At 43.4% G+C, this 24,701-nt stretch overlaps 1 protein-coding gene across 3 annotated transcripts; it reads left to right on the top strand.

Annotated features, from left to right (window-relative positions):
- The first annotated feature begins 378 nt into the window (after positions 1-378).
- On the top strand, positions 379-24,539 carry LOC135520699 (small ribosomal subunit protein mS29-like). Of its 3 annotated transcripts, none has more exons than XM_064946448.1 (13): positions 379-534; positions 780-821; positions 9,097-9,210; positions 9,299-9,400; positions 9,468-9,576; positions 11,279-11,371; positions 11,459-11,589; positions 13,012-13,092; positions 13,657-13,821; positions 13,995-14,054; positions 14,141-14,230; positions 14,442-14,559; positions 21,861-24,539. In XM_064946448.1, the coding sequence occupies exons 2-13, from the start codon at positions 783-785 to the stop codon at positions 21,872-21,874; spliced, it is 1,116 nt and encodes a 371-aa protein (XP_064802520.1). In that variant the 5' UTR covers positions 379-534; positions 780-782; the 3' UTR covers positions 21,875-24,539. The 3 variants fall into 3 exon arrangements, with proteins under 3 accessions (XP_064802520.1, XP_064802519.1, XP_064802521.1); XM_064946447.1 differs by lacking the exon at positions 21,861-24,539 and adding an exon at positions 14,641-15,026; XM_064946449.1 differs by lacking the exons at positions 379-534; positions 21,861-24,539 and adding exons at positions 1,564-1,613; positions 14,641-15,026 and having other exon boundaries at positions 803-821.
- Positions 24,540-24,701: the final 162 nt, after the last annotated feature.

Here is a 24,701-nt window from a genome sequence, read left to right as displayed (position 1 = left end):
GTTTACTAACGAAAACAATATATTTTTTTCAGTTTCATTCCTGCATACTCCACTTTGAAATTTATGGGACCATCTTGCATAGAATCATACTGAGAATGTTTATAGAGGTTTCCCCCCCCTCCTGTCATAACAATTGCAAACCTATAGGCATAAATCCTAGGTCCATTGACATATCTATTTTAGGCCAACTATTCTCATCACCCACCATTCGGTTATCCAACTGTAGACTCTATTTATTTTGTATATATGGATTTTTTATTTTTATTTTTAAATCAGACTGGTTCTAAATAAGACCACCGTGCTCTAAAAAAACTGTGGATGACATCTGGATTTGCGCAAACGATGCGCATATTTGAGCTCTCTACGTAACATCCTTCGTCTACAAACCAAAATGGCGACTACCACGGATTTAGCACCGTGACAGTTCGACCGAAATTGTGCAACTCTTCAGTATTTTCAAAATAGACCTGAACCGTCTAAAACTACATGACCTTGCCTGTTTGGATTTTCATTTGGAATTTAATGAATTAATTGGTAAATTGTTGTTGTAGTCTTGCTGCAGTGTAACGTTACTGTAAAACAAGGATGCATGTTGCAGTGTCTTGCTAGCAGATATCTAGCTAGCTAATGCAAGGTTAGCTTGCTATTGAGTTTAGATTACATTGCTAGTCCTAATAACATAGTAATTATTTTACAGTGAAGGTCGCCCCTGCAATAGTACAGATGGCACCAGTGTAACTGTAAACTGACCTGGGTTTATGTACTTATTCATGTTCCAGACCATGGCCCTTCAGAGACTATCCTTGAGATTACGACAAACGGTGAGTCCATGGTGCAAGATCCAATGACATTCATAGCTTTATTTATTCTATTTAACTAGGCAAGTCGGTTAAGAATAAATTCTTATTTACAATGACGGCCTACCAAAAAGGCAAAAAAGCTTCCTGCGGGTACGGGGGCTGGAATTTAAAAAAATATATAGGACAAAACACACATCTCGACGAGAGATAACACTACACAAAGAGAGACCTAAGAAAACAACATAGCAAGGCAGTAACACATGACAAATCAACATGGTAGCAGCACAAAACATGGTACAAACATTTGTGGGCACAGACAACAGCACAAATTGGCAAGAAGGTAGAGAACAATACATCACACAAAGCAGCTACAACTGTCGGTGCCTGATTGATTAATAGATTGAAGAAAGCTTGAGGCTTGCACTAATACTATAGTCCCTTATACCTAATTGTTATGTGCTGACTCTCAACTCTCATTTCCATTACACATAAGTCATTGGACGAAGGCATCTTCTATATGGGGATGTTTAGTTAAGAGCCCCAACACTCAGTCTGAACATTAACCTGCATCACTTCCTTATCTTGCATATCAGCAAGAAACAATAAATAAATAAAAATACAGTACCAGTCAAAGGTTTGGACACACCTACTCATTCCAGGGTTTTTATTTATTTTTACTATTTTCTAAATTGTAGAATAATGGTGACGACATTAAAACAATGAAAAGCTCAAAGCTCTGCACACTTGCCATTCTCTCAACCAGCTTCATGACATCGTCACCTGGAATGCATTTCAATCGAGAGGTGTACCTTGGTAAGTTTATTTGTGGAATTTATTTCCTTAATGCGCTTAAGCCAATCAGTTGTGTTGTGACAAGGCAGGGGTGGTATACTGAAGATAATCCTATTTGGTAAAAGACCAAGTTGAATTGCTGCAAAGAAACAACTGCTAAAGGACACCAATAAGAAGACTTGCTTGGGCCAAGAAACACGAGCAATGGACATTAGACTGGTAGAAATCTGTCCTTTTTGTCTGACGATTCTACATTTGAGATGTTTGGTTGCATCCGCCATGTCTTTGTGAGATGCAGAGTAGGTGAACGGATGATCTCCGCATGTGTGGTTCCCACCGTGAAGCATGGAGGTGTGATGGTGTGGGGGTGTTTTGCTGGTGACACTGTCAGTGATTTATTTAAAATTCAAGGCACACTTAACCAGCATGGACACCACAGCATTCTGCAGCAATATGCCATCTCTTCTGGTTTGGGCTTAGTGGGACTATCATTTGTTTTTTAACAGGACAATGACCCAACACACCTTCAGGTTGTGAAAAGGCAATTTGACCAAGAAGGAGAGTGATGGAGTGCTGCATCAGATGACCTGGCCAAAACACAATCAGAGTGTGTGCAGTCATCAAGGCAAAGGGTGGCTACTTTGAAGAATCTCAAATATAAAATGTAACACCTTTTTTGGTTACTACATGATTCCATGTGTTATTTCATCATTTTGATGCCTTCACTATCATTCTACAATGTAGAATATAAAGAGCCTTGAATGAGTAATCGTGGCTAAACTTTTCACTTGTACTATATACAGTGGGGCAAAAAAGTATTTAGTCAGCCACCAATTGTGCAAGTTCTCCTACTTAAAGATGAGAGGCCTGTAATTTATCATAGGCACACTTCAACTATGACAGACAATTAGAAGAAAAAAATCCAGAAAATCACATTGTAGGATTTTTAAGGAATTTATTTGCAAATTATGGTGAAAAACCTTTGTTATTGACTAAATACATATTTATCTCAATACTTTGTTATATACCCTCTGTTGGCAATGACAGAGGTCAAATGTTTTCTGTAAGTCTTCACAAGGTTTTCACACACTGTTGCTGGTATTTTGGCCCATTCCTCCATGCAGATCTCCTCTAGAGCAGTGATGTTTTGGGGCTGTTGCTGGGCAACACGGACTTTCAACTCCCTCCAAAGATTTTCTATGGGGTTGAGATCTGGAGACTGGCTAGGCCACTCCAGGACCTTGAAATGCTTCTTACGAAGCCACTCCTTTGTTACCCGGTGGTGTGTTTGGGATCATTGTCATGCTGAAAGACCCAGCCACGTTTCATCTTCAATGCCCTTGCTGATGGAAGGAGGTTTTCCCTCAAAATCTCACGATACATGGCCCCATTCATTCTTTCCTTTACACAGATCAGTCGTACTGGTCCCTTTATGTAAAAACAGCCTCAAAGCATGATGTTTCCACCCCCATGCTTCACAGTAGGTATGGTGTTCTTTGGATGCAACTCAGCATTCTTTGTCCTCCAAACACGACGAGTTGAGTTTTTACCAAAAATATCTATTTTGGTTTCATCTGACCATATGACATTCTCCCAATCTTCTTCTGGATCATCCAAATCCTCTCTAGCAAACTTCAGACGGGCCTGGACATGTACTGGCTTAAGCAGGGGGACACGTCTGGCACTGCAGGATTTGAGTCCCTGGCAGCGTAGTGTGTTACTGATGGTAGGCTTTGTTACTTTGATCCCAGCTCTCTGCAGGTCATTCACTAGGTCCCCCGTGTGGTTCTGGGATTTTTGCTCACCGTTCTTGTGATCATTTTGACCCCACGGGGTGAGATCTTGCGCGGAGCCCCAGATCGGGGGAGATTATCAGTGGTCTTGTATGTCTTCCATTTCCTAATAACTGCTCCCACAGTTGATTTCTTCAAACCAAGCTGCTTACCTATTGCAGATTCAGTCTTCCCAGGCTGGTGCAGGTCTACAATTTTGTTTCTGGTGTCCTTTGACAGCTCTTTGGTCTTGGCCATAGTGGAGTTTGGAGTGTGACTGTTTGAGGTTGTGGACAGGTGTCTTTTATATTGATAACAAGTTCAAACAGGTGCCATTAATACAGGTAACGAGTGGAGGACAGAGGAGCCTCTTAAAGAAGTTGTTACAGGTCTGTGAGAGCCAGAAATCTTGCTTGTTTGTAGGTGACCAAATACTTATTTTCCACCATAATTTGCAAATAAATTGATCAAAAATCCTACAATGTGATTTTCTGGATTTTTTTTCCACATTTTGTCTGTCATAGTTGAAGTGTACCTCTGACAATCACAGGCCTCTCATCCTTTTAAGTGGGAGAACTTGCACAATTGGTGGCTGACTAAATATTTATTGCCCCACTGTATGAGATGAGTAATGTAGGGTATGTAAACATATTAAGTAGCATTGTTTAAAGTGGTTAGTGATATATTTTACATCAATTCCCATTATTAAAGTGGCTGTAGTTGAGTCAGTGTGTTGGCAGCAGCCACTCAATTTTAGTGGTGGCTGTTTAACAGTCTGATGGCCTTGAAATAGAAGCTGTTTTTCAGTCTCTCGGTCCCTGCTTTGATGCACCTGTACTGACCTCGCCTTCTGGATGATAGCGGGGTGAACAGGCAGTGGCTCGGGTGGTTGTTGTCCTTGATGATCTTTATGGCCTTCCTGTGACATCGGGTGGTTTAGGTGTCCTGGAGGGCAGGTAGTTTGCCCCCGGTGATGCGTTGTGCAGACCTCACTACCCACTGGAGAGCCTTATGGTTGTGGGCGGAGCAGTTGCCGTACCAGGCGGTGATACAGCCCGACAGGATGCTCTCGATTATGCATATGTAGAAGTTTGAGTGCTTTTGGTGACAAGCAGAATTTCTTCAGCCTCCTGAGGTTGAAGAGGCGCTGCTGCGCCTTCTTCACGACGCTGTCTGTGTGGGTGGACAAATTCAGTTTGTCCGTGATGTGTACGCCGAGGAACTTAACTTACTAACCTCTCCACTACTGTTCCATCAATGAGGATAGGGGGGTGTTCCCTCTGCTGTTTCCTGAAGTCCACAATCATCTCCTTTGTTTTGTTGACGTTGAGTGTGAGGTTATTTTCCTGACACCACACTCCGAGGGCCCTCACCTCCTACCTGTAGGCCGTCTTGTCGTTGTTGGTAATCAAGCATACCACTGTAGTGTCGTCCGCAAACTTGAGGATTGAGTTGGAGGTGTGCATGCCCACACAGTCGTAGGTGAACAGGGAGTACAGGAGAGGTCTCAGAACGCACCCTTGTGGGGCCCCAGTGTTGAGGATCAGCGGGGTGGAGATGTTGTTACCTACCCTCACCACCTGGGGGCGGCCCGTCAGGAAGTCCAGTACCCAGTTGCGCAGGGTCTCGAGCTTGATGACGAGTTTGGAGGGTACTATGGTGTTAAATGCTGAGCTGTAGTCGATGAACAGCATTCTCACATAGGTATTCCTCTTGTCCAGATGGGTTTGTGCAGTGTGGTTGCGATTGCGTCGTCTGTCGACCTATTTGGGCGGTAAGCAAATTGGTGTGGGTCTAGGGTGTCAGGTAGGGTGTAGGTGATATGGTCCTTGACTAGTCTCTCAAAGCACTTCATGATGACGGAAGTGAGTGCTACGGGGCGGTAGTCGTTTAGCTCAGTTCCCTTAGTTTTCTTGGGAACAGGGACTGGTGGCCTTCTTGAAGCATGTGGGAACAGCAGACTGGGATAAGGATTGATTGAATATATCTGTAAACACACCAGCCAACTGCTCTGCTCTGAGGACGTGGCTGGGGATACCGTCTGGTCCTGCAGCCTTGCGAGGGTTAACACGTTTAATGTTTAACTCACATTGGCTGCAGTGAAGGAGATTCCGCAGGTTTTGGTTGCGGGCCGTGTCAGTAGCACTGTATTGTCCTCAAAGCGGGCAAAAAAGTTATTTAGTCTGTCTGGGAGCAAGACATCCTGGTCTGCGACGGGTCTGGTTTTCTTTTTGTAATCCGTGATTGACTGTAGACCCTGCCACATACCTCTTGTGTCTGAGCCGTTGAATTGTGACTCTATTTCAACTCTATACTGGCGCTCAGCTTGTTTGATTGCCTTGTGGAGGGAATAGCTACACTGTTTGTATTCGGTCATGTTTCCGGTCACCTTGCCCTGGTTAAAAGCAGTGGTTCGCGCTTTCATTTTCACGCGAATGCTGCCATCAATCCATGATTTCTTTTTTGGGAATGTTTTAATCGTTGCTATGGGTACGACATCGTCAATGCACTGTGGCGAAATCTGCATGGAGCCTTCACCGTGCACTGCCACTTTAAGAGCGCATGAGCAGTAAGGAAGGAGGAAATAAAGAGAGCTCATTCAGCTCTTTGGGGAGGGGCTCTTGGGTGGTGTGACAGTTTGATTGTGTGTGCTGTGCGGCAGAAGTTTTGTTTGTTTTAAGCGTTTGTAGTTTATAAAGTATTTAACTCAATCATCGGTGTGATCGCGGTTGGGGTTTTTTGGGACCGCGCCCGTTATGGATCGCATTGATTAGTAGCAACATTGTTGCGAAGCTTTAACATACAAACCATCGGACAGTCAGACAGTACACCGGCAGGCCTGAAGACCTTTTTCTCTCTCTCTCTTCCGTCTCGTTCCAGTGCTTTACCCTGCAACAGACTCTCTTTTTCAAATGCACTTCCCATTGAAGTTCATTAGAGCTTTACTATTATTGCCCAGCCAGAAGTATTTGGATGGACATTTTAGTTAAAAGGGAGGTTGCTTGCAAGTTGTGTATTTTTATGTGAACTGTATTGAGGTGAGGTGTACTAATGACATGTGGCCGAGAAGACTGTGGACATTTTTAAGGCCTTTGTTGTGTCGATGAACATTCATACCCTCTGCACTCCTCCACTGGACGATAATACATATTATTGCAAATCCTCTGTTGATGACTGGGTTCTTTCTTGTATGAAGTTGCTATTAAATTGCTCTGCCATTATTAGTATAATAATAATAATAATAATAATATGAGGGATTCTTGTTGGGGTTACCCCTGTGCTGTGATGTGGGTTTTATATGGTGTGTATTCTCTTTTCTCTCCACTGGCTATCTGGTAAACAGGCTACACTCTAGGCAGTCTCTTCTGCTGATGTGTGTGGGTCTTGTAGTGGTACTCTCTCTATTCTACTCTTTTCCTTTCGGCATGGTTAATATCTGCCTGGCGCCCGAACAAAATCTTTCTTTACCCCTCTCTAATAAATACCGCTACAGCACTTTCTAATGAACTCGCTCACCGAATCAGCATATTCGTCAATGTTATTGTTGGACGCAATACGGAACATATCCCAATCCACGTGATCAAAGCAGTCTTGAAGCGTGGAATCAGATTGGTCGGACCAGCGTTGAACAGACCTGAGCGCGGGAGCTTCTTGTTTTAGTTTCTGTCTGTAGGCAGGGAGCAACAAAATGGAGTCGTGGTCAGCTTTTCCAAAAGGAGGGTGGGGAGGGCCTTATATGCGTCACGGAAGTTAGAATAACCATGATTCAGGGTTTTACCAGCCCTGGTTGCGCAATCGATATGCTGATACAATTTAGGGAGTCTTTTCAGATTAGCCTTGTTAAAATCCCCAGCTACAATGAATGCAGCCTCAGGATATGTGATTTCCAGTTTGTATAGAGTCAAATAAAGTTTGTTCAGGGCCATCGATGTGTCTGCTTGGGGGGGAATATATACGGCTGTGATTCTAATCACGCACTGCTTGGCTTTATCTTGGCCAGGTCACAGTTGAAAATGAGAACTTCTTCTCAACTAGCCTAACTGGTTAAATAAAAATATACAGCAGTGGAGGCCGCTGAGGGGAGGCCAGTTCATAATAATGACTGGAAAGGAGCTAATGGAATGGCATTAAACACATGGAAACCATGTTTTATTTATTTTATACCATTCCACTAATTCCGCTCCAGCCATTACCACGAGCCTGTCCTCCCCAATTAAGGTGCCACCATCCTCCTGTGGTGTACAGTATGTGTATTTTGCATTTGTTAAATTATTTTGATGTGATATAAAAGTAAAGGGCTTTATTTTTCTAGTATCGCATTTGAGAATCAATTGGCGTTTAGAGGTTTTGGCTGCCAGAGCCAGTCCACCTCTGAAAATAACAGAAGGTCCTTGGACCTTAAGGAGTAACGGGGAGGTTATGCCTTTTACGGCTGCTGTGCCTGTACAGGAACCAAATCAGCGAAAATTCCAGAGCGCTAACTAATTGTACTCGATACAACTCAAACTTTCATTAAAACTCACATGCAAGGTACTTAATTAAAGCCACTCGTTGTGAATCTAGCCAACATGTCAGATTTGTAAAATGCTTTTCGGCGAAAGCATGAGAAGCTATTATCTGATAGCATGCAGCACCCAGAAACACACGAAGGGGACGCAAACAAAGAAATTAGCGTAGCCGGCGCTACCCAAAACGCAGAAATAAAATATAAAACATTCATTACCTTTGACGAGCTTCTTTGTTGGCACTCCTATATGTCCCATAAACATCACAATTGGGTCTTTTTTTCGATTAAATCGGTCCATATATACCCAAAATGTCCATTTATGAACACCGTGAAATCCAGGGAAAAAGTCACGTTTCCCAACGCGACGTCATTTTTTAAAATTCATAAAGTTGCCTATAAACTTTGACAACACTTCAAATTACTTCTGTAATCCAACTTTAGGTATTAGTAAACGTTAATAAATGATCAAATTGATCACGGAGAGATCTGTATTCAATAGCTACAAGTTTGGAAAACAGAGCCCACTTTCTCACTTCCATTTTTTCCAGCTGCGGACCCAAAGACAGGATGTGCATATCACTCATCTGACCAAGGATAAAGTTCCCTGGAAATCACAACACTGGCGACATCGTGTGGAAGCTGTAGGAACTGCAAGCCCAGTCCCATCTATTATGGGTAGCTATAGACAATACCGAGACTGGCGGATGGATTTTTTCTTTGTCGATTTTGTGATCAGGTTTTCTTGCGATTTTGACCACGGAACTCGTTCTGTTATAGTCACAGACACCATTGAACCAGTTCTAGAAACTTCAGTGTTTTCTATGCACACATACTAATCATATGCATATACTATATTCCTGGCAGGAGTAGCAGGACGTTGAAATGTTGCGCGATTTTTAACAAAAAGTTTCGAAAATTCGCAGCAGCCATAACAGGACATCTTGAGCTAGTGCTAGCTATGAATATTTATTAACATTTAAGATGCATTGGGATGTCAGTTTCCATGTGATCAATGCATTTTGAAAAGTCAGCGCTACATATACAGTACATGTCTTTCTGGAGATGTCTTTCTGGTACTAGTAAAAATGTGTTTTGAGCTTCACCACTGTACCGTAGTTCATTCTAAATTCTAGAACACTGCTGTGCTTAGGCGTACACGTTTTGGACTATGATAGACGCTCTACACCTGCTTCTTACCTGTGGAATGTGATGATGTCACGGACAGGTAGCGCAGGTGCGGCCGCTCCATTGCAGTGGGTGTGGCCAGCAGCAGGAGGCGGTTGGCATGGAGATGAGACCGGAGACATTCTCCATCTTCAGAACACAGGAGAACGACCCGGTAGGTGGAATAATCAACCACACTTTATTCTGTAGCATGTGGTAATAAGTGTGGAGGGTACTGATGTTTCATCTCCCTCTGTCCCCAGGCTTGTCAGTCAGAACAGCACCTAGGGCAGTATTACACTGTGCCCCCCTCCCACTTCCACACTGTCTTCCCCCATGGCCTGCCTCCACGATACCAACAACAGGTAGTGTGTGTGTGTGTGTGTGTGTGTGTGTGTTACAGTATGACTGACTGTCTGTACCCGTGTCCAGGTGAAGACGTTTAACGAGGGCTGTGTGATGGTGAGGCAGCCTGCTCTAGAGCTGATATCTCACCTGAAGAGAGCTGACTACAGCAAGCCCACCCTGCACTACCTACTCTGTATCCTACCCTACCAGTTACACCTGATCACACCTCAGTGTACCTTTACACATTTAATATACAGTCGTGGCCAAAACATTTGAGAATGACACAGATATTAATTTCCACAAAGTTTGCTGCTTCAGTGTCTTTAGATATTTTTGCCAGATGTTACTATGGAATACTGAAGTATAATTACAAGCATTTCACAAGTGTCAAAGTCTTTTATTGACAATTACCAGAAGTTGATGCAAAGAGTCAATATTTGCAATGTTGACCCTTCTTTTTCAAGACCTCTGCAATCTGCCCTGGCTTGCAGTCAATTAACTTCTGGGCCACATCCTGACTTATGGCAGCCCATTCTTGCATAATCAATGCTTGGAGTTTGTCAGAATTTGTGGGGTTTTGTTTGTCCACCTGCCTCTTGAAGATTGACCACAAGTTCTCAATGGGATTAAGGTCTGGGGAGTTTCCTGGCAATGGACCCAAAATATCAATGTTTTGTTCCCCGAGCCACTTAGTTATCACTTTTGCCTTGTGGCAAGGTGCTCCATCATGCTGGAAAAGGCATTGTTCTTCACCAAACAGTTCCTGGATGGTTGGGATAAGTTGCTCTCTGAGGATGTGTTGGTACCATTCTTTATTCATGGCTGTGTTCTTAGGCAAAATTGTGAGTGAGCCCACTCCCTTGGCTGAGAACAACCCCACACATGAATGGTCTCAGGATGCTTTACGGTTGGCATGACACAGGACTGATGGTAGCGCTCACCTTGTCTTCTCCGGACAAGCTTTTTTTCCGGATGTCCCAAACAATCGGAAAGGGGATTCATCAGAGAAAATGACTTTACCCCAGTCCTCAGCAGTCCAATCCCTGTACCTTTTGCAGAATATCAGTCTGTCCATGATGTTTTTCCTGAAGAGAAGTGGCTTCTTTGCTGCCCTTCTTGACACCAGGCCATCCTCCAAAAGTCTTTGCCTCACTGTGCGCGCAGATGCACACACACCTGCCTGCTGCCATTCCTGAGCAAGCTCTGTACTGGTGGTGCCCCAATCCCGCAGCTGAATCAACTTAAGGAGATGGTCCGGGCGCTTGCTGAACTTTCTTGGGGGCCCAGAAGCCGCCTTCACAACAATTGAACCGCTCTCTTTGAAGTTCTTGATGATCCGACAAATGGTTGATTTAGGTGCAATCTTACTGGCAGCAATATCCTTGCCTGTGAAGCCCTTTTTGTGCAAAGCAATGATGATGGCACGTGTTTTCTTGCAGGTAAGCATGGTTGACAGAAGAAGAACAATGATTCCAAGCACCGCCCTCCTTTTGAAGCTTCCAGCCTGTTATTCGAACTCAATCAAAATGAATGAGTGATCTCCAGCCTTGTCCTCGTCAACACTCACACCTGTGTTAACGAGAGAATCACTAACATGATGTCAGCTGGTCCTTTTGTGGCTGGGCTGAAATGCAGTGGAAATGTTTTTGGGGGGATTCAGTTAATTTGCATGGCAAAGAGGGACTTTGCAATTAATTGCAGTTCATCTGATCACTCTTCATAACATTCTGGAGTATATGCAAATTGACATCATACAAACTGAGGCAGCAAACTTTGTGGAAATGAATGTGTCATTCTCAAAACGTTTGGCCACGACTGTACACACAGTCATCCCCGAACCTCTGTATGACCTGTGTTGTCTCCCTGTATTGTGTTGACCTTGACTGGTTGTGTAGATGGGGTGAAGGGCAGTGGGAAGACCATGTCTCTCTGTCATACTGTCCACTACTGCTCCACACAGGGATGGCTAGTACTACACATACCAGATGGTAACACACACACACCCCGACATGGCATACACACAGACACACAAAATAATGATGATGATGATGATGATAATAATCTCCTCTCCATAGCCCACCTGTGGGTGAAGAACTGTAAGGAGCTGTTGCCCTCCTCCTACCACGCCTCCCGCTTTGACCAGCCAATACAGGCCTCCAACTGGCTACGCAACTTCAGAACCACCAATGAACACTTCCTCTCCAAGGTAGCCCCTCCTCTGATAGATAGATAGTGGGCGCCAGGTACAGTGCCTGTCAAAAGCTTGGACACATGGTGTGCAAAACTGTCAAGGCTTTGCACACCGTACAAACCCAAAAAGCTGTAATCACTTTTTGGGTTACTACATGATTCCATATGTTATTACATAGTTTTGATGTCTTCACTATTATTCTACAATGTGGAAAATAGTAAATGAAAGAAAGAAACCCTGGAATGAGTAGGTGTGTCCAAACCTTTGACTGGCACTGTATGTGTTGCCTGTAGGAACAAATCTAGGATCAGTTTACCATCTCCTAATCCTAACATTAGAAGTAAGATACAGTGCCTTCAGAAACTATTCACACACCTTGACTTTTTCCACATTTTGTTGTTACAAAGCCGGATTAAAAATGATTTAATTGTTGTTTTTTGTCAACGATCTACACAAGTTCTCAATGTGGAAGAAACATGTTATTTCTTTAATTCATGGAAAATAAAAAAAGTAATATTTTGATTTGAGTTAATACATGTCAATCACATTTGGCAGCAATTACAGCTGTGAGTCTTTCTGGGTAAGTCTGAGCTTTGCATACCTGGATTGTACAATATTTGCCTATTTTTTATTTATTTTTTAACTAGGCCACTCAGGAACATTCAATGTCATCTTGGTAAGCAATTCCAGTATATATTTGGCTTTGTTTGTTTCCCAGTGTCGGTTTCTTCTTTATCCTAAAAAAAAAAACTCCAGAGGCCTTGCCGATGACAAGTATACCCATAACATGATGCAGCCACCACCATACTCAGTGATGTGTTTGTGTTGGATTTACCCCAAACATAACACTTTGTATTCAGGACAAAAAGTTAATTTCATACCACATTTCTTTCATTTTCAGTATTACTTTAGTGCCTTATTGCAAACAGGATGGCTTCCTTCTTTTCACTCTATCAATTATGTTAGTATTGTGAAATAACTACTATGTTGATCCATCCTCCGTTATCTCCTATCACAGCCTTTAAACTCAAACTTTATTTAAATCACGATTCGCCTCATGGTGAAATCCCTGAGCGGTTCCTGCCTCTCCGGAAACTACGTTAGGATTGCCGCCTGTATCGTTGTGGGTTTAATTTTACACTTTGGATGGTGCATCAATAATAGCTCCACCTTACTCAAAGGGATATTCAATGTCTGTTTTATTTGTATATTTACCCAACTACCAATAGGTGCCCTTTGTGAACCATAGGGAAAGCTCCCTGGCCTTTGGTTGAATCTGTGCTTGAAATTCATTATTTGACTTAGGAACCTTACTGATAATTGTGTGTGTGGGGTACAGAGATGTAATTTTAAATACTATTGCACACAGTTGTTGAGCATATTTTTACTCCTTGAGGCATCCTGTATTTGTGACTGTGTCTCCCCTTGTTGTTTTAGATCAAGTTGAGGCAGAGGTACGTGTGGACGAAGAGAGAGAGCACTGAGGAGGGACGGCCACTAGGGGAGCTGGTGGACATGGTGAGTCCAGTGTCAACGTGCCCTTTATTAAGGCGTCAGCATCCTTCAGTTTGGCCGAACTTGGCTCGGCGAACCGAACGAGTGTGCTCGCATGCTCCCTTAAAAGACCTTCACTTGAAAAATGAGAAAATGTTAGTGCTGTTTGTCCATGTTTAAGATGCCGTAGTCAGAATTAATCTAAAATAACTTACTCTGTTATGACGTTTTTGCCAAGGAGATCTTAGTCATGCAATTTTATATTTAACTAAGATGTATTGTGCAGTATTTTTCAATTAAAACATGTGCATGAAAACAAGTAATCTCTTGTTGAATGACAACAAACTTTATTGCAGAATCCCTACGAAGGGGTGTAGAGTTCAGCTACCGACTTCGGCTTGCCTCCAGAAAGAAATGATAATATATATATATATAATATATGCAGAAACTGTTCCGACCTGTTTTGGCTGGGAATCATGTGGACGCCTTGCGTCTGGGCTCCAGTTCTGAAACATAAATGGTTCAGTGCACTTCTCTTAAGAATCTCATACCACGTATCATTGTTAAGCTGTGTTTTCTTCACCCCAGGGCGTGTCTCGTGTGAAGAGCAGCAGTGATGTGGTGGGGGCAGTTCTAAAGGAGCTGAGGCTGCAGGCTGGGGGGACAGAGGGGGGCTTCAGGCTGGCTGTGGCTGTTGATGGAGTCAACGGTCTCTGGGGAAGGACCACGCTCAAGAAGGAGGACAAGAGCCCTGTACTAATACATTCATTCACCTCACTGTGGATCTTTAAAAAATGTTGATTTTTATATTGCTTCCATTTTTGTCTTTGTAATTTCTGTGTAAAGATTGCTTACTTGACTGACCTTTCTCTCCCGTCACTTTTCCCTTCACTCTCTACTTTCTCTGTGTCTCTCCTCTCTGCCAGGTGGCTCCAGAGGAGTTGACATTGGTTCATAACTTGAGGAAGATGATCAGCAATGACTGGGTGAGAACTGCATGGTGGTTATCCTCTAATAGACATTAGAAAATTACATGATTGTGATTGACACCTCTGTCCCTCTCTCTCCTCAGTGTGGAGGGGCGGTCATCGCCACGCTGTCTCAGACAGGATCTCTCTACGCTCCAAGCTCTGCCTACCTGCCCCAGGAGCTGCTGGGAGAGGTCAGGAGTCATGATTACATCCTGGTTAATGTTGTATGTCCAGTCCAAAAACTACCTCTAACCCTTGGTGTCTATTGATCTGGGCTAACAAGGGAACGATCTAGATGTTTTTGGACAAGACCCTTCTGATGTGTTTATATGCATCATCAGTCAAATAGAAACAGAAGTTCACCTATTAAAAACATCCTCATCCTCTGTGTTGTTCCTACAGGAGGGCTTTGACAGCATGGACCCGTTTGTCCCAGTACCAGTCTCCCTCTACAGTGAGAAGGAGTTTGAGAGCTCTTACCTCTACTACCTGGACCGCCACTGGCTACAACACCCACACAGTAAGAGATATTCACTTTCACCACTGTTTGATGGTTTAGATTATGACATGTTGAACTGATTGAGAGATCTCTCTCTATAAGGTCAGACAGAGGAAGGGAAGAAAGAACTGATCTTCCTCAGCAACAGAAACCCTTCTGTACTGGAGAGACTGTGTGCCTTCCTGTAACATCACACATGGGCCCACACACCCATAGAGATAGGACTCATCTTTATATCTGTGACAGCATGGGCAGCGCCATTGAGGCTACAACCCATAGGAATCCCCACTCAGTTGACTACTTTGACCACTTTAAAATGGCGGAAGCCCTCGATGGTGCTGCCCATGCGACATCAAGGCCACTAGCAAAACGCCAAGACAGACTCATACATGGATTATAACGTTGCAGTTGTGTATGTGTCCCTCCATAAATTATTCTGTTGTGATGCATGATAGTGTCTTTCATAATAAAAATATACATGAAAAACAGTCAGATCTCATGTTCTCTTTTTATATGAGCCAATACAGCTATTTTCTTCATGAAAAGTCAGTGATGTTTGTCTTTTGAATATAGAGAGTACCTGACACAAAATTGCAACACAAACGACTACTTTAAGTCGATACATTTTTATTTGACCAAATCAAAGGGTTAAAAAGCCTCAAGGCTTTTGAATACAGTTTAGTGGTAGATGTAGACAGGTATGGTCAAGTGAAGCTGTTACTCTGCCTCATTACTAGTGTCCTCACGAGAGCACCAGACCATATTTCTGGGACTGTGGAGCATCAGGGCACCTTCGTCGGGGAGGGTGAGGTGACCTCTTTGTGCATTGTTGGGCCGGTCGATGTTACGATGTCCAGATCACCTTTCGGTCTCTGTAGAGCTCCAGGGTACCTTTGTCAGTGAGGGTGAGGTGGCCTCTTTGTGTATTGTTGCAACTGGCGGTGTTACTTGCCCAAATGGGCTGGTCCTGTATGGTGTAGATAACCAGGTTGCCATCCTGTTGGAGGATGAGCCTCTGAGCATCTTTGTTCACAGTTTTTGATGCCCAGACAACCCGACCCCAACCGTAGAGCACAAAGTTGCCATCGGTCTGCAAAGAGAAAATTAATTAGCATATAAAACATGTTAGACAAAGATGACCTCTGTTGTACTGCTGTGCATTCCTTTCATCCACTTCTAAATGATTACTTAAAGTTACAGGGTGAAAAATATTTCCCCAAATTATTTTTCAATATTCGCGGCAAGTGTTTGTCAGCTAAATCAAAATATTAGGGGTGTGCATTTATTCCATTCGATACGTATCTAGATACTTGGTCTGCGATATGATACAGGAATTACGTTTTTATTTGACACAATTCGATGCGGTTTGATTAGAGAATGGTTTGATGCGATGTAAATCAATGCACTAAGATTTGTTCCATTTTCTATTCTAAATTAATCTGCAATTCGTAACAAATCAATCGGAATGTATAATTGGACATCCACAAATGAATACACACATTAGGAAACGTAACATATGAGTGGTGACCCGTCATTCAGAGCAGGTGGGGCAGGTTCTGTTTAGCGTGTTATTTTGGCATTAATACGTGTCACATATCAGTTTGCAAACAATGTAAAAAAGGGGTTGGTAATGTATTCTAGTTGTGCAGTGATTGGCTCAATGTTCTGTCACTCATGGGGACACCACATAACCGCAAAATATACATCGAGACCTCAAATTTAAGTCCCATGGGTGCTGCCATAGTTACATTAGAAGTGCCCAACCAAGAAGGCTCAAGGTCATTGGCCACAGAAATTGATCTGACTGATCATGTCAACATCATACTTTCAAACTTTTAGCTAGCAAGCTAGACAAGCTAGACAAGCAGTCATCTTCATGAATCACGGTGACAGTCTGCTGGCAAATCCTTGTCATATGAAGAGCAATTATAGATAAAATGTATTGCTGCTCATCGACCATAAACATTACACAAGTTGGAAATTGCAAATTCAACAATGAGTGGTTTGGAAGGAATCAGTAGCTAACTGCAAGCGTTGCAAAGCAATCATTAGCCTGCTATTCAGTGGAGAGGGTGTGTGGTCCAAGCTTAAAAGGATAAACATTCAACACCATGGGCCAGAAAAGTTTGAATAGATTGGCCATGCTGTCAATCCAGCTTGCCTTCTGCCGCATTCTGGAATGCGACTAGAAACTTGGAAATCTCAGACTTTATTGAGTTCAAGACAACCGGGAACTCTGGGGGGAAGAAAAAAAATACATTTTTGAACAGTTATTCAACTCGGAATTCAAAGTTGTGAACTCGGGCCTCTTTCTAGAGCTCCGACCTGAAGATCACTGACGTCATGATTCAACCTTGTTTTTTCCCCGAGTTCCCAATTTTCTTGAAAGCACCATAAATCCAGGAAATGCCAGACTGATGAAAAATTTGTCCACAAGGACCGCCACCTTCCTGTTCAAGTGAGCACGGCACAACAAGTGGAGTCCAAAAATGTCTTGTTTGCAGCGGCATAAATGATGTAATATGACAGGGAGATATGTAAACTGTAGCTAAGAAAGTAATGTTATGTAGTAAGCAGTTAGTAGCCCATGTGCCTCACCCTAATAATTTGGTCCCTTCCCCCCTACTGTTCTGACTTGATGGTGCCCATGTAGCCTATTTTAGAGTAATGTAATCATTGAATATTGTAAGAGCTTTCATTGTCTGCCTATATGCCCCCTTTATCCTATGGTACTGACTTGGTGTACAGGGAGAATGCTGTAAGAACGGCCCATGTTCTGAATTCTGTCGCTGTACATTTCAAAAGTGCTGAACAAATAGCTATATTGACTGCGTCCGCTCATTAATGTTGTACTCAATTACAGATTGCCTCATCTGCTCGTTGTCCCCTTATGCCATAGTTTGTACAACTCAATTGTCAGTAGAAACCACATTTGTTAAAGCAAGTCAGCCATATCAGCTATGTTTTTTTAAAGGGCAGTAAATGAGGATGAATTAACCATTTCGCTGCCAGACAAAGCTCTACTGATAGCCAGGTGTAGCAGTGATAATGATTTACGCAATTGTGCTGAAAAGAAAGCTCCACTGCTGGGACAGCTTTATGTAGGCCCTAACAGTTTGTGGGCACCGTTTGTCACCATTATAGTGCAATTCGTGTATTGCATAGTGTTGTATTGGCGTTGCTGTCATGCATCTAAAACAATTTTTTTTGTTCACCCACCAAGATTTACATGCTAAAATCGCCACTGCATATCCATACTGAATGCAGTACCTTGGATTTACTTACAGAATAATACGAAATGCTCGTAGACCACATTGAGTGGGGTGGTAGATGCCTAGTCTCTATTGCTCAGCTCAGGTGCCTATATAGACATACATCATTTACACGCATACACACACACACACACACACACACACACACACAACCCAGGTCCTGCGTGTCCCCAGGCACTCATTTGTTAACTTCGAAAAAGCCTTGGTTTCATGCATGTTATCAGAAGCCGCCTCCTACATTTGTTTTACTCACTGCTTTAGCACACTCCACCAACCCTGATGTCCTTGCCGTATCTGAGTTCCTAGATTTCCATACCAAACTACAACATTTCCCATCAAGATAGAACTGCCAAAGGAGGAGGAGTTGCTATCTCTGCAGTAGATTGCTTGCAAAGATCTGTCATTCTTTCCAGGTCTACGCCCAAACAGTTTGAGCTTCTAATTTTAAAAATGAATCCCTCCAGAATTAAGTCTCACTGTTGCCGCCTGTTATAGACCCCCCTCAGCTCCCAGCTGTGCCCTGGACACCATATGTGAATTGATTGCCCCTCATCTTCAGAGTTCAATCTCACAAATTATCAAAAAGTCTAAGCGACCTGGCCGGGGTATCCTGGAAGGATATTGATCTCATCCCGTCAGTAGAGGATGCCTGGATATATTTTTTAAATGCCTTCCTAACCATCTTAAATAAGCATGCCCCATTCAAGAAATTTCGAACCAGGAACAGATATAACCCTTGGTTCTCCCCAGACCTGACTGCCCTTAACCAACACAAAAACATCCCATGGCGTTCTGCATTAGCATCGAACAGCCCCGTGATATGCAGCTGTTCAGGGAAGCTAGAAACCATTATACACAGGCAGTTGAAAAAGCTAGCCTTGGCTTTTCTAAGCAGAAATTTTCTTCCTGCAACACTAACTCAAAAAAGTTCTGGGACACTGTAAAGTCCATGGAGAATAAGAACACCTCCTCCCAGCTGCCCACTGCACTGAAGATAGGAAACACTGTCACCACTGATAAATCCACCATAATTGAGAATTTCAATAAGCATTTTTCTACGGCTGGCCATGCTTTCCACCTGGCTACTCCTACCCCGGTCAACAACAGCACTGCACACCCCACAGCAACTCACCCAAGCCTTCCCCATTTCTCCTTCTCCCAAATCCAGTCAGCTGATGTTCTGAAAGAGCTGCAAAATCTGGACCCCTACAAATCAGCCGGGCTAGACAATCTGTACCCTTTCTTTCTAAAATTATCTGCCCAAATTTTTGCCATCCTTAATACTAGCCTGTTCAACCTCTTTCGTGTCGTCTGAGATTCCCAAAGATTGGAAAGCAGCTGCGGTCATCCCCCTCTTCAAAGGAGGGGACACCCTTGACCCAAACTGCTACAGACCTATATCTATCCTACCATGCCTTTCTAAGGTCTTCGAAAGCCAAGTCAACAAACAGATTACCGACCATTTCGAATCTCACCATACCTTCTCAGCTATGCAATCTGGTTTCAGAGCTGGTGGTGGGTGCACCTCAGCCACGCTCAAGGTCCTAAACGATATCTTAACCGCCATCGATAAGAAACATTACTGTGCAGCCGTATTCATTGATCTGGCCAAGGCTTTTGACTCTGTCAATCACCACATCCTCATTGGCAGACCCGACAGCCTTGGTTTCTCAAATGATTGCCTCGCCTGGTTCACCAACTACTTCTCTGATAGATTTCAGTGTGTCAAATTGGGGAGTCTGCTGTCCGGGCCTCTGGCAGTCTCTGGGGGTGTCACAGGGTTCAATTCTTGGACCGACTCTCTTTTCTGTATACATCAATGATGTCGCTCTTGCTGCTGATGAGTCTCTGATCCACCTCTACGCAGACGACACCATTCTGTGTACTTCTGGCCCTTCTTTGGACACTGTGTTAACAACCCTCCAGGCAAGCTTCAATGCCATACAACTCTCCTTCCGTGGCCTCCAATTGCTCTTAAATACAAATAAAACTAAATGCATGCTCTTCAACCGATCGCTACCTGCACCTGCCCGCCTGTCCAACATCACTACTCTGGACGGCTCTGACTTAGAATACGTGGACAACTACTTAGGTGTCTGGTTAGACTGTAAACTCTCCTTCCATACCCATATCAAACATCTCCAATCCAAAGTTATCTAGAATGTGCTTCCTATTTTGCAACAAAGCATCCTTCACTCATGCTGCAAAACTGACCATCCTACCAATCCTCGACTTCGGCGATGTCATTTACAAAATAGCCTCCAATACCCTACTCAACAAATTGGATGCAGTCTATCACAGTGCAATCCGTTTTGTCACCAAAGCACCATATGCTACCCACCATTGCGACCTGTACGCTCTCGTTGGCTGGCCCTCGCTTCATACTTGTCGCCAAACCCACTGGCTCCATGTCATCTACAAGACCCTGCTAGGTAAAGTCCCCCCTTATCTCAGCTCGCTGGTCACCATAGCATCTCCCACCTGTAGCACGCGCTCCAGCAGGTATATCTCACTGGTCATCCCCAAAGCCAACACCTACTTTGGCCACTTTTCCTTCCAGTTCTCTGCTGCCAGTGACTGGAATGAATTGCAAAAAAACTAAAAATAATAATCTAAAAAATGTATTTTTTTAAATGTAAAAAAAATCTAAATTAAATTGCTTAAGCTGGAGACTTATTTCCCTCACTAACTTAAAACATCAGCTAACCCACCCAATCTACCTACCTCATCCCCATATTGTTTTTACTTTTGTGCTCTATTGCACACCGGTATCACTACTTGCATATCATCATCTGCTCATCTATCACTCGTGTTAATCTGTTAAATTGTAATTACTTCGCTACTATGGCCTATTTATTGCCTTAACTCCTCACGCCATTTGCATATACTGTATATAGACTTTTCTATTGTGTTATTGAGTCTATGCTTGTTTATTCCATGTGTAACTCTATCTTGGCCAGGTCGCAGTTGTAATTGAGAGTTCTAAACTAGCCTACCTGGTTAAATAAAGGTGAAATAAAAAAATCTAGCTCATGATCTACATCAGCAGCAGATATTCATTTAGAATGGGAAATTAATGTGTTCATGCAACAGTGCATAGAATCATATCGCATCAAACTGAATCTCAATTCGTTCTCTAATCAAACCATATCGGAGCCCATGTATCTAGTATACACTGATTGTTTAAAGAAAAACTACCAAAACTATTTCTGATCGTGAACCTGGACAATAAAAATGAACTATATTTTAAGTCCATTCAGCAGGTAATTCGATGATAAAGCTATCTATTCCTGGAGCTTTTTCTCCACGCGAATGTTTTAAAATATCAAATTATATCATATACATTTCGGATCCAGAAGATGCTCGCTGATGATTCTCCTACTACAGTTGCTGTGTAGGAGAAAAAATAAAAGTGTATTTTTCTGTTGGTGTAATTAATCAGAATGACCATTACCATTTTTTAATCCAGTAAATTCTTGAATAGTTTCTTACTTAGAGAAAAAACGGATGCCTCGATCTTTAGTTGTGTATTTTTTAATGAGAGCAATGGAAATCGAGACCCCATGCACCAACGTTGATACTGTTCATGCTGTTGCCAGGCAGACATTCTGACAAAACAAATCATGGCAGAGTAATTCACCATGAACGGTGAAGACAGAGAAGAACCCCATAGCATGTATCTGGGTTGGCGCCTCCCCTTGGGTTGTGCCGTGGTGGAGATCTTTGTGGGCTATACTCGGCCTTGTCTCAGGATGGTGAGTTGGTGGTTGAAGATATCCCTCTAGTGGTGTGGGGGCTGTGCTTTGACAAAGTGGGTGGGGTTATATCCTGCCTGTTTGGCCCTGTCCGGAGGTATCATCGGCTGGGGCCACAGTGTCTCCTGACCCCTCCTGTCTCAGCCTCCAGTATTTATGCTGCAGTAGTTTATGTGTCGGGGGGCTAGGGTCAGTCTGTTATATCTGGAGTATTTCTCCTGTCTTATCCGGTGTCCTGTGTGAATTTAAGTATGCTCTCTCTAATTCTTTCTTTCTTTCTCTCTCTCTCTTGGAGGACCTGAGCCCTAGGACCCTGCCTCTTGACTACCTGGCATGAAGACTCCTTGCTGTCCCCAGTCCACCTGGCCGTGCTGCTGCTCCAGTTTCAACTGTTCTGCCTGCGGCTATGGAACCCTGACCTGTTCACCGGACGTGCTACCTGCCCCAGACCTGCTGTTTTCAACTCTCTAGAGACAGCAGGAGCGGTAGAGATACTCTCAATGATCGGCTATGAAAAGCCAACTGACATTTACTCCTGAGGTGCTGAGTTGCTGCACCCTCAACAACTACTATGATTATTATTATTTGACCATGCTGGTCATTTATGAACATTTGAACATCTTGGCCATGTTCTGTTATAATCTCCACCCGGCACAGCCAGAAGAGGACTGGCCACCCCTCATAGCCTGGTTCCTTTCTAGGTTTTGGCCTTTTTGGGGAGTTTTTCCTAGCCACCGTGCTGCTACACCTGCATTGATGTAAATACTGTGAAAATACACAGGCACGAGGCAAAGAGCACTGCCCTGCCTACGGAAAACCATGCAGAGCTTGTGGAACTAATAATCACTTTGTAAAAGTGTGTCTCAAAAGAAAAAGACGGGTGAGTGAGGGCAAGATTTACTGTGTTGATGATATCACTCAGTTTCAGAACAGTGAATGTGACATTTACATGCATGAATCAATTGGGGCTGTACACTCAAGAGGGAAGAAATGGTTTGTGACACTACGATTACACAACAAGCAACGTAATGAGCTACAAAGGCAAAATCAACCTGGCACCTGATACACACCTCTTGCCCAGTGATACTAGACTAAAGCTGTACTCAGGAGAGCTAATGGGCTCTATGGGCATCTTTGTGACCGAATGTGTAATTTGTGGACGCAAAAACAAGCTGGAGTTTGAGATTGTGAAAACCAGTCAACATTCTCTCCTCTCAGGCTCTACATAGCAAACGCCTGATACCTGACATAGTATTTAGTTCAGGTTTAGGTATGTATACTGTATGATACCTGACATGGTATTTAGTTTAGGTATGTGTACAGTATGATACCAAATAATGTTTGTACCATGTTTTGTGCTGCACATTTCAAGCATCCCCCTTTTTCCTCCAAACATGCAAACCGTAGTCTGGCTTCTTTATGGCGGTTTTGGAGCAGTGGCTTCTTCCTTGCTGAGCGGCCTTTCAAGTTATATCAATATAGGACTCGTTTTACTGTGGATATAGATACTTTTGTACCCATTTCCTCCAGCATCTTCACAAGGTCATTTGCTGTTATTCTGGGACTGTTTAGGTTCATGTGTGTCTACTGTATGATACCTGACATAGTATTTAGTTCAGGTTTAGGTATGTGTACAGTATGATACCAAATGATCTGCACATCGTGGATCATGTCCAGCATGGACCCCTGTCCAAAGAACAACTACTCAGCAGATATGACGATGTATTCAACATGCCCGTTGAATCAGTGCCTGGGGAGGTACACTTTGAAGTGGATGAGAGCATCACTCCATCACATGTGCTCCTCGCAATGTGTCCATTGCAATGAAAGTGGCTGTGAAGGCCCAGCTGGACAAGTATGAGGCCGATGGCCACATGACATCTGTGACGAAACCAACTGACTGGATCAGCAATATGGTCAAAGTGAAATAAAACAGAGAAGCTGAGGGTCTGCATCGACCCAAAGCATCTGAACCAAGCACTGAAACGATCCCACTACATCATGCAGACACTAGAGGATGTCTTCTACAAGCTTCCCAAGGCCAGGATTTCCACCTTTTTTTCTTTCTTTTTTTAACCTTTATTTAACTAGGCAAGTCAGTTAAGAACAAATTCTTATTTTCAATGACGGCCTGGGAACAGGGGGTTAACTGCCTGTTCAGGGGCAGAACGACAGCTTTGTACCTTGTCAGCTCGGGGGTTTGAACTCGCAACCTTCCGGTTACTAGTCCAACGCTCTAACCACTAGGCTACCATGCCGCCCCTTGGTGGATGCCCCAGATGCATTCCTTCAATGCAAGCTGGACGAAGAAAGCAGCTTCATGACTACCTTCTAGACCCCCTAGGGTGGGAAACGCTGGCTCAAGCTTGGTGTCTCAGTTGTGCCTGAGATATACCAACGCAAGCAGCACAAGTTATTGGCTGGGCTCAAAGGCATTGAACCCATCGCTGATGATGTCCTGGTCGTAGGCTGTGGTGATACAGACGAAGAAGCAGAACGGGACCACGATGTGAAGCTCCTGGCACTGATGGAGCGATACCGATCAGTTAAGCTTCGCCTTGGCCTGAAGAAGCTGCAGTTCAAGGTGAAAGATGTCCACTTCCATGGTCGCATTCTCTCGGCCAAAGGCCTGAAGCCGGACCTAGACAAAGACAGAGTGATCCTCGACAAGCCAAACCCGTCTGATGCAAAAGGTGTACAGCCTCTCATTGCAAAGTTCATGCCACACCTATCAACAGTCTGTGAGCCTCTGAGCCGGTTGCTGGACAAAGACAAGTATTTCAAGTATTTTTACCTAAGTACTTTACACCACTGACAATGACTCACCATATTCCAGAAGCACAATCAACACCTCTAGTCAGGTGTTGAAAACTAGTATGAGCTATACACTATGGTGCAATGCATCAGATTATTGTTTATTAAATGTGTTAATGTGTTTGTACATGTCCCTATTCAAATAAACCAGAAAATACCACATTCACCACTATAAAGCAGTTCATTTCTGCCACGGTTTGAGGAAAGAAAGATAGTTGGTGAAATCCCATGTCTAGAGAATCCTGTAGTAGCCTATCAGTTTTTCTGTGATGAAAATAAATCTGTTATTGAATGTTTTCCTGCAATGGTTCCTCATTCTCAA

The sequence above is a fragment of the Oncorhynchus masou genome, chromosome 29 (genome assembly GCF_036934945.1).
Source record: "Oncorhynchus masou masou isolate Uvic2021 chromosome 29, UVic_Omas_1.1, whole genome shotgun sequence".
Classification (NCBI taxonomy): domain Eukaryota; kingdom Metazoa; phylum Chordata; class Actinopteri; order Salmoniformes; family Salmonidae; genus Oncorhynchus; species Oncorhynchus masou.
This window is presented reverse-complemented; position numbering and strand designations above follow the sequence as displayed.